This window comes from Artemia sp. Qi Xiang Cuo, chromosome 6 (assembly GCF_049724085.1).
Source record: "Artemia sp. Qi Xiang Cuo chromosome 6, ASM4972408v1, whole genome shotgun sequence".
In the NCBI taxonomy this organism is placed as follows: domain Eukaryota; kingdom Metazoa; phylum Arthropoda; class Branchiopoda; order Anostraca; family Artemiidae; genus Artemia; species Artemia sp. Qi Xiang Cuo.
In genome coordinates this window covers 9,687,310-9,700,696 of record NC_142799.1, presented here as the reverse complement: position 1 = coordinate 9,700,696, position 13,387 = coordinate 9,687,310, and the positions used below count along the sequence as shown (strand labels likewise).

General features: G+C 34.2%; 2 protein-coding genes across 2 annotated transcripts in view; one reads left to right on the top strand and one right to left on the bottom strand.

Annotated features, from left to right (window-relative positions):
* LOC148950849 (dynein axonemal heavy chain 3-like) overlaps positions 1-8,511 on the bottom strand; it is a 93,949-nt gene extending 85,438 nt beyond the window's left edge. The window contains exons 1-2 of the mRNA XM_089090930.1: positions 8,336-8,511; positions 7,236-7,413 (exon numbers count right to left, since the gene is read on the bottom strand). Of these exons, the coding sequence (XP_088947056.1) occupies positions 7,236-7,413; positions 8,336-8,511 (354 nt within the window). The remainder of the gene's footprint in view (positions 1-7,235; positions 7,414-8,335) is intronic.
* Positions 8,512-8,613: 102 nt separating this feature from the next.
* Positions 8,614-13,387, top strand: part of LOC148950848 (dynein axonemal heavy chain 3-like) — a 45,133-nt gene continuing 40,359 nt past the window's right edge. The window contains exon 1 of the mRNA XM_089090929.1: positions 8,614-8,710. Within this exon, the coding sequence (XP_088947055.1) occupies positions 8,614-8,710 (97 nt within the window). The remainder of the gene's footprint in view (positions 8,711-13,387) is intronic.

The window sequence follows — 13,387 nt, the reverse complement described above, 5'->3', positions numbered from 1 at the left end:
ACCTTCATTAGAAATTCAACTTACATTAAGGCAATGTTAAAGAAGAAACTCTAAAGAAGAAACTCTACAATTCAAATAATTCGGATGAACTCTGTTAATAAACTCTTTAAGACGGATCTACTGAGTGATTCGCAAACTATTTGTGGACGGTGTGGACAAAAATATGTATAAACATGTTAGTTTTAATTTTAATGCTTTAGTATTTCTGCTGATTACGATCGCTGTACATGTGATCGAAATATCCAGACTTTTGTATCTGTTTAAACTGTCTAATAAATGGACTTATCCCCATTTGAACATTAATTTGCTTGTCCTAGAAAAGCAGTGTGGGCTTAGAAAAAAAAATGGTTTAAGGTATACCGTCGAAAAAGAAAAGTTGATCAAACAGTTCGTGGTAACGAACTGTAAGTAAGGAGCGACCCGGCTCAATGGTAACCGAAACTCTAAAAAACGGGATTTTGATACCAATAGATACATCAAAAGAATCAGATTTTAATTCTGATTTCAAATATATAAGTTTCATTAAGTTTAATCTTACCCATCAAAAGTTACGTGCCTGAGAAAATTTGGCTGATTTTCGAAAAAAGGGGGAAAGACCCCCTAACAGTTATAGAACCTTAATGAAAATCACACCATCATATTCAGCGTATCAGAGAACCCTACTGTAGTGGTTTCAAGCACCTATCTACAAAAATGTGTAATTTTCCATTTTTTGCCATAAGAAAGATCCCGGATGGGTGTTTTTTTTTTTGTTTTTTTTTTTTTTGTTTTTTTTTTACCCAGGGGTGTTGGTATTGACCCAGTGGTCCTAGAATATCGTGGGTGGGCTAATTGGAACGGAAATTAAAATTTATATTGCCCTTTTCAAGTGACCAAAAAAAATGGAGAGCAGCTATGCCCCCTCCTACGCTTATTTTTTCCCAAAGTCACCCAATCAACATTTTTAGATAGCCGTTTTGTTCAGAAGGGTCGAAAATATGATAAATATGTCTTTTAGGATAACTTAATTCAACGAAGTACCCACAGGGAGGGCTAAAAGTTATGAACTTTACCCAATGTTAACATATAGTATTGGTTATTGGTAAGTATACAGAAGTTTTCAGGAGGTTTTTTTCTGGTAGTGGGAGGGATGGGTGGGTCGGTGGTTATGTTGGAGGATCTGTTCATGAAGGAAGTTTTCATGGGGGAAGGGAAATCGCCATGAAGGGGGCGCCGGACTTGCCAGCATTATTTATTGGCTATTGGGAAGTATACAACCATATTCAGGAAGGATTTTTTCTGGAGAGGGGGGGGGGCTAGACGAGGGGGGTACTCTGGAGAATATTTCCGGGGAGGATGTTTGTTTGAGGTAAGGGACATTTCTATGAAGGGGGCGCCGGATTTCCAAGCATTATTTAAGAAACCATCAGAAATTAAATAAAAAAAAACAAGTTTTTTCAACTGAAATGTAAGAAGGAATATTAGAACTTAAAACGAACATAAATTATAACGCATGTGAGGGGGTTCTCCCCCAAGTCAGTACCTCGCTCTTTACGCTACAGTTTTTTTTTAGTGCTTTCAAAAGAGCTATCTATTCTAATTAAACGGCCTTTGTGACTCAGGGGTTTCTGAATCAAAACTTTTTTTAACTTTTAACGTAAAGAGCGTGGTATTGACTAAGGGGAGAACCCCTTCATATAAGTAATAACATATACTTAATAAAAAAAACAATAAAAAAACAAGCGATACGGCTCAATAGTAATCGAAACTTTTAAAAACGAAATTTTGATGTCAATAAATGTATCAAAAGTATGTGTTTATAATGCTGATCCTAAATATATAAATTTTATTAAGTTTAGTATTACTCATCAAAGGCTACGAGCCTGAGAAAATTTACTCGATTTTTTAAAGAGGGGGAAACATCCCCTACAAGTGAAAGAATTTTAATGAAAATCACACCGTCAGATTCAGCGTATCAGAAAACCCTATTACATAGGTTTCAAGCTCATATCTGCAAAAATCTGCAACTTTGTATTTTTTGCCAGAAGAAAAATATACGAATATAGAAGTTAGTTACGTAAGTTAATTTGTAAAGACATCCATTTAGCAAAAGAAAAGTAAAATTTTTATACAAATAAAAGCTGCATTAACTAAAAAACGATCAGAAATTAAATAAAAAAAACAAGTTTTTTAAACTGAAAGTAAGGAGCGACATTAAAACTTAAAACGAACAGAAATTATTCCGTATATGAAAGGGGCTGTCCCCTCCTCAACGCCTCGCTCTTTACGCTAAAGTTTGACTCTTTCTCACAACTTAATTTTTGAAAACAATAAAAAACTTTAGCGTAAAGAGCGAGGCGTTGAGAGGGGACAGCCCCTTTCATATACGGAATAATTTCTGTTCGTTTTAAGTTTTAATGTCGCTCCTTACTTTCAGTTTAAAAAACTTGTTTTTTTATTTATCATTAGAAATCATCATTTGAGTATTTGCAGTTGGGACACTAGCAGTTCATTAAGGTTTAATTTAACTTTTACTAGTGCTTTACTGAATGGGTTTCTCAGTTGAAGACATATAGCCAGTTGGTGTTTGCAAGCATATCATTTACTGACTGGCTTTTGAAACATTTGAACTGAAATTCTATTGTTTAAAGGAAATACGCATCAGCAAGCCTTTCCATTTTAAATATACAGTAAAAAAAAAAAAAAAAAAAAAGTCTATCACCATAGCGCTAAAGTAATTTTTCATGAAGCAATGGGGGGGGGGAGGGGGTCAAACTGAAGATTTAATCCTTGAATGAAACCAAGCATTGAAGACTTAACTTTTTTAAGAAACATGTTGCATAAAAATGTTTTAAAGACGTAATTCTTGTTAGACTGTAGAAATTCACAGTTTATATAATTAGCAGTAAGTATACCGCAGATGATTTCTGGCTATTCATTCTCGGTGCGAACAAAAAGCTCCTCCCACTTATTTGTGCACTTATTCTCCACTTATTGGTGAGCCGGCCAAGGGGTTTTGTCAGTACTTGTTCCGTAGGTGATTATACTTTGTCTACCCGTGAAAAGATCTAATGTCGCTTATGTTTATACGTTCTCTGGAGCACTCGCAACTCGGTCCGGGTTTTTATAATGGGTGAGATAGGGAAAGATCATACTGCTAATTATATAAACTGTGGTAGAAATTATAATGTGTTTTTGTTCGGGTTGATTACTGACTCAGGATGTGTATATATATATATATATATATATATATATATATATATATATATATATATATATAAACATGTATATATATAACGGAAAGTATACGAACAGAAATTATTCGGTATATGAAAGGGAAATGCCCCCTTCTCTTTACCTCTCTCTTTAAGCTAAAGTTCTTTGTACTTTAAAAAATATTCTTATTCTAATTAAACGGTCCTTGCGTTCCAGGAGTCGTTCTTAAAGAATCGTGACAAAAAGTTAAACTTTATCGTAAAGATCGAGGTATTGAAGAGGGACAGGACCCTCTCATATACGGAATAATTCTGTTTATTTAAGCTATCCTTACTTTCGGTCGAAAAAACTTTTTTTATTTAATTTCTGATAGTTTTTTCAAATATAACTGGGAAATCCCCTCCCTTCCGCCGAAAATCTCTCCTCCCGCAAAAATTCCTCCATAGAAATGTTCTCCTGCATAAAATCCTCCTCCCCCCGGACACTTCCATCCTCACCGAAATTGCGTCCTCCGACAAGTCCACCAAGAAAATTCTCCTTACCCGACTTTCATTTGAAGAAAGATTTGTTTTTATTTAATCTTTAATTGTTTTTCAAATTATTCCGGGATTCCCCCCCTCTTTTGGAAAATTTTCCTGCAAATCTTTTTTACCCCTCCCTAATGGAATTTTTTTACCTGGGATATCCCCCCAAACCCACGGAGCATCCCCTGACAATTCCAACCCCTTTAAAAATTTCCCCCTGACAATTTCCCCAGAAATCTCTACATGTAAAATTAAGTCGAAAAAGAGGAAGTAATGCAAATAAAAGGAATTTCGTAAATAAATTTTGGCAAATTCCCCTGTATAAGATTTCCCCTTGAAAGCTCAGTCCCGAAAGTTCCTCCCCACGAAAAATTATCCCCATGGACCAAACCCCCTGCAGAAAATTCCTCGTCCTCGAAAAATGTGCATGCTTCCCAGCGTATGCAAATTTCATAGCTTTGCAGCCCTTTCCTGAGTGGTTGGGGGGGGGTCAGGTCATCCCTAGAAGCATAGTTAATTGATCTTCCAAATATTCTAAACAAAATGGTTATCTAAAAATTTTAATCGTACGACTTTGAGGAAAACAGGAACGTGGGAGGGGGACGGGGTAAGTCTCCTTCCAATCTTTTTGGTCACTTAAAAAAAGAACTAGATTTTTTTTCCGTTCAAATTAGCCCTCTTGCAATCTTCTAGGACCATTGGTTCGATAGGATAACCCCTGCACAAAAATAAATAAACAAATAGGGTAAACACGCATTCGTGATCTTTCTTCTAGCAAAAAAAAAAAAAAACGTCAAATTTTTTCACGTGGTTGCTTGAAACCTGTGCAGTAGGGCTTTCTGATACGCTAAATCTGACGGTGTGGTTTCCATTAAGATTTCTTGACTTTTTGGGAGTCTTTCTCCCCTTTTTTGAAAATCAGGCAAATTTTTTCCGACTTATAGCTTTCCAAGAGTAACAATAAACTTCATGAATTTTACATATTTGGAATCAGCATAAAAAGCTAATTCCTTTAATATATCTATTGTTATCAAAATTCCGTTCTTTGGAGTTTCGTTTACTAGAAGTTTTGAGAGTTAGGCGAGTCACTCCTTATTTACACTTCGTTACCACAAACTGTTTGATCTTATAATCAATACCCGACTAAAGCAAAGATATGGTAACTATTGATGCCGAAGCAGAAGAAGGTGTGGTTTCGTGACGAAGCACTAGAATGGAGAACCGTCAGTTTTGAATCGTAAGCAGCGCAATAGCGCTGCCTGAGTAAAGAGTGATATGGCTTCAATGCATTAATTATTTCTTTCTACCAGGCGACTTCGCATGGAATGAGTTGCCACAGAGACTTCGGAGGGGGCTAATTTGATTGGAAATCGAATGCTATAGTGTACTTTTTAATAGTCAGACCTGACTCGAGGGCAACTAGCCTCCCTCCTTCGGGTAAAAGATTGGATTCCCTCCAATCTTTTTGGTGACTTAAAAAAAGCACTAGAATTTTTTGTTTCCGTTCAAATTAGCCCTCTTGCAATCTTCTAGGACCATTGGTTCGACTACTTCTGCAACTACTGCTACTACTACTACTGCTGCTACTATACGACTATTGCTATAACTATGAGTACTGCGACTCCGACTACTTGTGAATGCGATAGCTGGTGACTGGAACTGTGACTTTGACTGCAATTATTTGCGACTGTGATTGAGACTGCTTGCTTTAACTACTACTATTAATGATTGAAACTAAAAGTGTTTGCGATTGAAACTACTTACGACTTATAGCAACTGCGACTACTTGTGACTGCGACTACAACTACTTGTGAATATGACTGCGACTGCTTATGACCGCAACGGTGACAACTTGCGATAATGATCGCAGCTACTCGTGATCACGATTGCAACTACTTGAAACTGTAACTACTTAAGGCTGCAACTACTTACGACCAAAAAATCTTCGACTGAGATAGTTTATACTTACGACTGTGACTAATTGTGGCAGCAACTACTCATAACTGTGACTACAACTATTTGTGACTGCGAGTGCAACTACTTGGGACTGGGACTGTAACTACTTGCGACTACCACTGCTTGTGGTTTTGATTACTGTGATTGCAACTGTCACTGCTACTACTACGTATCGTGGCACAACTACAACTACAACTACTGCTGCTGCCACTTTTGAACTAAGATAAAAAGTCTAAATGCATCTAGGTTGTTAAAATTACACATAGATACAATATCTCCGTAAAAGAATAATGACCAGAACGTCATTTACACTGTACTGAAAACAAAATACACTTTAAACATTTTCTCTTTCATAACGTTAATAAATACAGAATTTCTGAGAGTTCCACGAATGAATATCAATGTTTATTAAACCGTTAATCAACATTTAACGATTTCTTTTCAGTTATCTTGGTTATTATGGTGATTTTCGTTCTTTTTTTTGATGTTGTAAAAATACAAACTCAGAGTTCGAAATAAGAATTATTTTCAGCAAAGCGCAAGTGACGTTCTGGTCCTTACAAGGTATAGGAGGCGTTATCCCCACTCCTGTTTATAGTCGGTTTTTAGTTTTAATTTTAAATTGATTATTTATTGTAATTTCTGTAAATTTTGGGGTTTCACTTATTTATTATTTCCGCTTATCTTAGATTTAATGTAGCTCTTGAATTGTTTTTGAAAAATTTATTTTGTGGAAAAAGCTTTTGTAAATTATATACTGAAAAAGCATTGAAGGTTCTGCATGATTATCAAAAATTTTGCAAGTATGAAGAGTAAAAATTAATATAAAAAATTTATCAAAGAGTAGTATTTAAAATATTTTTTAAAATGTCAATACACTTATCTTCAAACGCGATAAAGAGTAAAACTTTTGTGCAAGATCCCACAAAAAAAGAAGAAATTTTGAATACTAAAAGCGAAAGCGTGGAGCAGACATGACTTAAGTTTGCTAGTCCTTTCTGAAAATCATATGGTCTGACAACCAAATATTAAGGGGTCCTTTCAGGTAGTCGGAAACAAGTTCTTTTTTTTCTTTTTTTGAACATTTTGTGAATAACTTGTTTTTATTATATAAAATAAAAGCTTAAAGAAAATCTAAGAAATACCCAGTCACAACAATCCATCAGAGGTTTGTCTTTTTGTTTCGTTTAGCAGATTTTATTCTATATTGCATGCTTCTTCTTTTTACCCTGATGAAAGTTGAGCAAAGGCCTTGGTCAGTTCTCATTGTCTTCCAGTTTTGACTGTCTAAAAAATTATCCATTTATTTGTTCCAAGTAATTTTCTACGTTCATTTAAATAACCCTATTCCAAAGTAATTATAGGAGGAATAAATTAAGAAAGAAAAAGAACCATTACGGCTTCGGGGTAAAGCACAAACCGTTTGAACAAAAAGCAATCTTGTAACGTGTTGTAATACATGGACTTCTCCTAGGTCACAATCTTCGGGGATTTTGTATTGTTATACCATTTTTTTTTTGAGGGGGGGTTGTTGTTGACTAGAAATATAAACTTATATACCTGCAGCCAAATATCAAGTACATCTTGAGTAGATGTCAAGGTTAATTCCCATTCATGTAGCTCCGGCTCCAACGAAGCAATGTATGGAGAGCTATGCATTGCTTGTGAACGTAACAAATGCTCGTCTATCAAAGAACGAATATCTTCTGTACCACCAAGAATGTAAGCCTTCTGATGACTAGAAAAAAATATCGAAAGAAAAGGTATTGCAATTTATTAAAAAAACAATAAGAAAGAGGTTATTTATTGTAACCTGATCTATTGAAACTAAAAATTTTATTCTGTTTACTTTCCCTTTTTAGAATTATTAGTTATATGTTGCCACCAATTTTGGAGAGTCGTCCTCAAGCATTTTTAAGAACGAAAAATTTATTTATGAAACTGTAAATACGACAGGAATTAAATTGACCTAATCAATGAAGTCATTTTACCCTCTAGGTATTATTCTATAACATTTATTCGTCAAACACAGAACCAGCATAAAATCAAATAGGATTAAGATTAAAATGATGTGTATCAGCTAGTGTTTTCAAAAACAATTCTATATACAGATGCCTCTTACATAGAATGAGGTGGAAGAAAGTAGTTGGGAGGGATGTAAGAGGTAAAAAACAGGATCAATTAACAGAAATGTATTTTTAGTCAAGAGTCACCTTCTTTTTATTACATTTTCGGTGATGCAAAATTATTAGCTCAGTCACTAAAATAGGACAATGTTTTTAGCCCTAAATTGTGAAATAAAAAAGAAGATTAACTCGCTGCTTGACAGAACGTGAATGAAAAAAAGAGAAAAAGAGAAAAATGTTGACCAAGCGACTCCAAACAGGCATTTGACCTGATTTGAATCCTATCCGTCCTCGAAGGTCGTTTTGGGGCTTCTTTATTTACTATGTTACTGATGTAGTATACATTAGTAGCCTATATAAAGTAGTATAATAAAAATATCGCTTGTTGTTATTGTGTAACTTTTTTCAACTACGATATTGCATTGTGTAAATATTATAAAAACTCGAAATTTAAATTCCTTATACCTAAAAGTTTTTGTATCTATGTTATAGAATATTCAATTTTGACTTAACCAAATTAAAATATGTATTTACCCATAAGGGAGACAATTTAATTTGATTGATCTCCATTCGCTCTTCATTCTCTCCAAAGTCTCTTCAAGTTCTGCTTCTTTTGTAGCAGTTTCCCCTATGTCAGAGAGATTTGGTGCAAACATGGACAGCCCAAGAGACACCAAGTCCGCTAAAGAGGCCTCACTTGATTTCGTCATATCTTGATTTGTCCTCTCTGCAATCTATATTGTAAACAAGCGTGTTAATATGAAACTTAATTTAGACATAATGATTTTTCGATGGTGGCACCCTTAAAAACGATGGAGCAAAGCAAAAAGCTCCTAATATTATCTATCAATATTGCCATCTTGAAAAACGAGGGCATAAAAAGACAAAAGACCTCAGATGGATTTGAGTGTATGTGCTTGTAAAACGCAGTAATTGGTACAACCAATTACTGAACGTTGGCTTTAGATGAACGTTGGCTGAACGTTGGCTTTAGATGTGGCAGCTAGTCTTTTTAATGTTAATACTCTTATATCGAAATACACTAAAAAGTAAAAACTGCTTTTAACTGCTACCAGGAAAATTGAACTTTTTAAAACTGGAAACCTAAAGGTATGATGCCATGTCATAAACAATCGTTTTTGAATAGTTATACAAACGTTTATTACCTTCTCATTTTCCCTATTAGCCTTAGGAAATCTTAAATTTTCCAGATAGCCGATATATATATATATATATACATATATATATATATATATATATATATATATATATATATATATATATATATATATATATATATATATATATATATATATATATATATATATATATATATATATATATATATATATATATATATATATATATATATATATATATATATATATATATATATATATATATATATATATATATATATATATATTTGTGTATTTGTGTATTTTGTGTATTTATTTATTTATGTATTTATAATTTCTTGAAAACGGCTCTATATTTTTTCGGAAAAATTTGTATCTTGGGATTTTTTGGCCTAAAAAACGATCTAGATAGGTCAGAAGTTTGAGAAAATTCATTAAGAACCTTAATTTTGGAGAAAAAAATTACGTCAGTGACGTCATATTTATGAATACATTCGACAACCATACATACGTCATATTTGCCTCAGTAGTGGTTGTACCGTTTTCAGTGTCTATGATGCAGGCACAATTTTACATGAAACATGATTGACGAAAAAAATCATGATTGACGTCATATTTATGAGTACTTTTCAAGGGAATAAATTACATCATTTCCACCCAGCCCCCCAGGAGTGAAAGTATTGTTTTTATATCTATGATGCATGCAACATTAAAAATGGAACATAGCTAATTATAAAATACCAAGTGTAAGTAGTCTATTTACAAAAGTCGTTTTAAGTAGTTTCATAATGCTTAGAGGTCAATTGAACCTACCACATGCTGAGGCCCGACTTTTAAATCGGCCATATAGTTTTTTTTTTTTTCAACTGGCATATTGACATTTCTGGCCACTAAAAGGATCTAAAAGGGTCACAACTTTAAGGGAAAATTTTTATTTTCCCCATGGTTGTTGTACAGAACCTAGGGTGACGCCGTGACATCAAGAAAAGGCTCACATTGTTTGTGGTTACAAGATAAGTGAAAATGAGAATCAATATAGACAAGCCTGTCGCGTAGCCATGCTGGGGCCTGGCATCAAAATCGGATACATAGTTGTTTTTCTTCTTAAAACAGGCAAATTGACATTTCTGGCCACAACAGCGAAAAAGTGAGGGAGTCAAAAATAAAAATGAAGAGCAGCGAGTCAATGAAAATTAACCTGGACAGCGAGACTCAAAACGTATTATAATTGAAAATGATAGCAATGATGATTGGGTTTGGGATTTTGACATGGATAAGGTCATTAATGCCTACCATATCTTTGTTAAAAAACAAAGGTTCGACGATATGTGGTTTATAATAAGGAAAGATAAGCCGAGATGTGATGAAGCAAAGGAACTGAATATGATAACGATGATGATTGGGTTTTGGATTTTAACATCGATACGGTCATCAATAAGCACCATACCTTTGAAAATAAAAAATATGGACTGGATAAATCGTTGGAAGAAAAAGAAGTTTTTGTCCCACAACCTGAACAATTAAAACAAACAAAGGTTCGGCGATACGTCTTTCATAATGAAAAAAGACAAGTCAAGGCGAAGTTTTTGAAAACTTCAAGACGAAGTTTTTGTCCCACCACCTGAACAATTAAATGAAACAAAGGTTCGGCGATATGTCTTTCATAATGACTAAAGACAAGCTAAGGCAAAAGAAGAGGTTTTTGTCCCACCTCCTGAGCAATTAAATGAAATAAAGGTGGTCGTGAATTTCTTCCATACCTTGTAAAATCAAAAACTTGGACTAGATAAATCGTTGGAAGAAAAAGACGTTTTTGTCCCACTACCTGAACAATTGAAAGAAACAAAGGTTCGGTGATATGTCATTCATAATGACAAAAGACCAGCCGAAACAAAAGTTAAAGGCCCAATAAAAAAATTATCAAACAGTTCGTAGTAACGAACTGTAAGTAAGGAGCGACCCGGCTCAATGGTAACCGAAACTCTGAAAAACGGAATTTTGATACCAATAGATACATCAAAAGAATCTGATTTTAATTCTGATTTCAAATATATAAGTTTCATCAAGTTTAATATTACCCATCAAGTTATGCGCCTGAGAAAATTTGGCTGATTTTCGAAAAAAGGGAAAAGACCCCCTAAAAGCTATAGAACCCTGATGAAAATCACACCATCATATTCAGCGTATCAGAGAACCCTACTGTAGAGGTTTCAAGCTCCTATCTGCAAAAAAGTGGAATTTTCCGTTTTTTGCCAGAAGAAAGATCAAGGATCCGTGTTTATTTGTTTGTTTTTGTTTTTTTCCCAGGTATTATCGTATCGAACCAGTGGTCCTAGTATATCGTGGGAGGACTCATTGGAACGGCAATTAAAAGATCTAGTGCCCTTTTTAAGTTACCAAAAAAATAGAGGGCAACTAGGCCCCCTCCCACGCTCATTTTTTTTCCGATGTCACCCGATCGATATTTCGAGATAGTCATTTTGTTCAGCATGGTCGAAAATATTATAACTGTATCTTTTAGGATGACATAATCTCTCGAAGCCCCCGGGGGGAGGGCTGAAATTTATGATCTTTACCCAATGTTAACATATAGTATTGGTTATTGGGAAGTATACAGACGTTTTCAGGGGGAATTTTTTCTGGTAGTGGGGGGGGTAGGGGGTGGGGGTGGATCGGGGGTTATATGGGAGGATCTTTTCATGAAGGAAGTTTCATGGGGGAAGAGACATGGCTCTGAAGGGGGCGCCGGATTTCCCATCATTATTTAAAACAAAAATCAGATATTAAATATAAAAAAACAAGTTTTTCAACTGAAAGTAAGGAGCAACATCAAAACTTAAAACGAACAAAAAATATTAGCTATATGATTGGGTTCGCCTTCTAGTCAAGGCCTCGCTCTTTAAGCCAAAGATTTTTTTATTACTTTCAGAAGAGCTATTTATTCTAATTAACGGCCTTTGTGATTAAGGTGTCATTTTAAAACAATTGGAACAAAATTCGAAGTTTAGCTTAAAGAGCAAGGTATTGACTAGGGTTACGTAAGTTAATTTGTAAATTACGTCAGAACCAAATTTAGAGACAGCCATTTAGCAAAAGAAAATTAAAATTTGTATGCAAATTTGTTCACTTATTCAATGACGGTGAGCCGAAATAAAAGCTGCATTAACTAAAAAACGATCAGAAATTAAATAAAAAAAAACAAGTTTTTTAAACTGAAAGTAAGGAGCGACATTAAAACTTAAAACGAACAGAAATTATTCCGTATATGAAAGGGGCTGTCTCCTCCTCAACGCCTCGTTCTTTACGCAAAAGTTGACTCTGTCTCACAACTTTATTTTTTAAAACAATAAAAAACTTTAGCGTAAAGAGCGAGACGCTCAGAAGGAATACTTGCGCTCAGAAGGAAACTTGTTGTGAGACAGAGTTGGCGCTCAGAGAGAAGGCGCTCAGAAGGAAACTTGTTTTTTTTTAATTAATTTATACAAAGGCACCACTTCTAATGTAAGGTCCATTTGAACGTCATGACATCAAGAAAAGGCTCAAATTGTCTGCGTTTAGAAGACAAGCGACAGTAAGAATCTATATTCTCACTGTCACTTGACCTAAAATTATATATATATATATATATATATATATATATATATATATATATATATATATATATATATATATATATATATATATATATATATATATATATATATATATATATATATATATATATATATATATATATATATATATATATATATATATATATATATATATATCTTCCGCAATCTGTCATCCTTCATCCGCACAACATGCCCTAACCACCTCAACCTTTCTTTCATTATAGAACTAGAGAGCGGTATTGAAACACATTTTTCGTATAGACTATTGTTTGAAATACTGTCATTCAGCAGGTTACCAAGAAAAATCCTTAAGCAATTTCTCTGGAAAACATCTATAAAATCTTCATCCTCTTTTTGGAGCGCCCATGCTTCAGAGCCATATTTGACCATTGTCATCTCTGTAGATTCTATTATTCTTATACTCGTTTGAAGACTTATCTTACTATTCTTCTAGACTTTTTTTAACTGTGAAAAAACACCCTGATCCTTGGCTATTCTATTTTTAACATCTTCACTGCTCCCACCATCTTTACTAATAATACTACCAAGGTAAGTGAAACTGCCCACCTGATCAATCTTTTCATTACCCAACGTCACCTTTTCATCTTCACTTATTCCTAGCCTTAGTGACTTGGTCTTCCTAACATTAATTTTCAAACCAATACTAGCACCCTGAACTCGCAAAACCTCTAAAACTTCATTCATTTTGCTCAAACTTTCATCTAGGATGCTTAAATCATCAGCATAATCCAAGTCAGGAGACTTTCTCCTCCCCATTTGATTCCGTGGTCTCCCATTGCCTTTCCTGAGCTCCTTAAAACAAAGTCCATCAA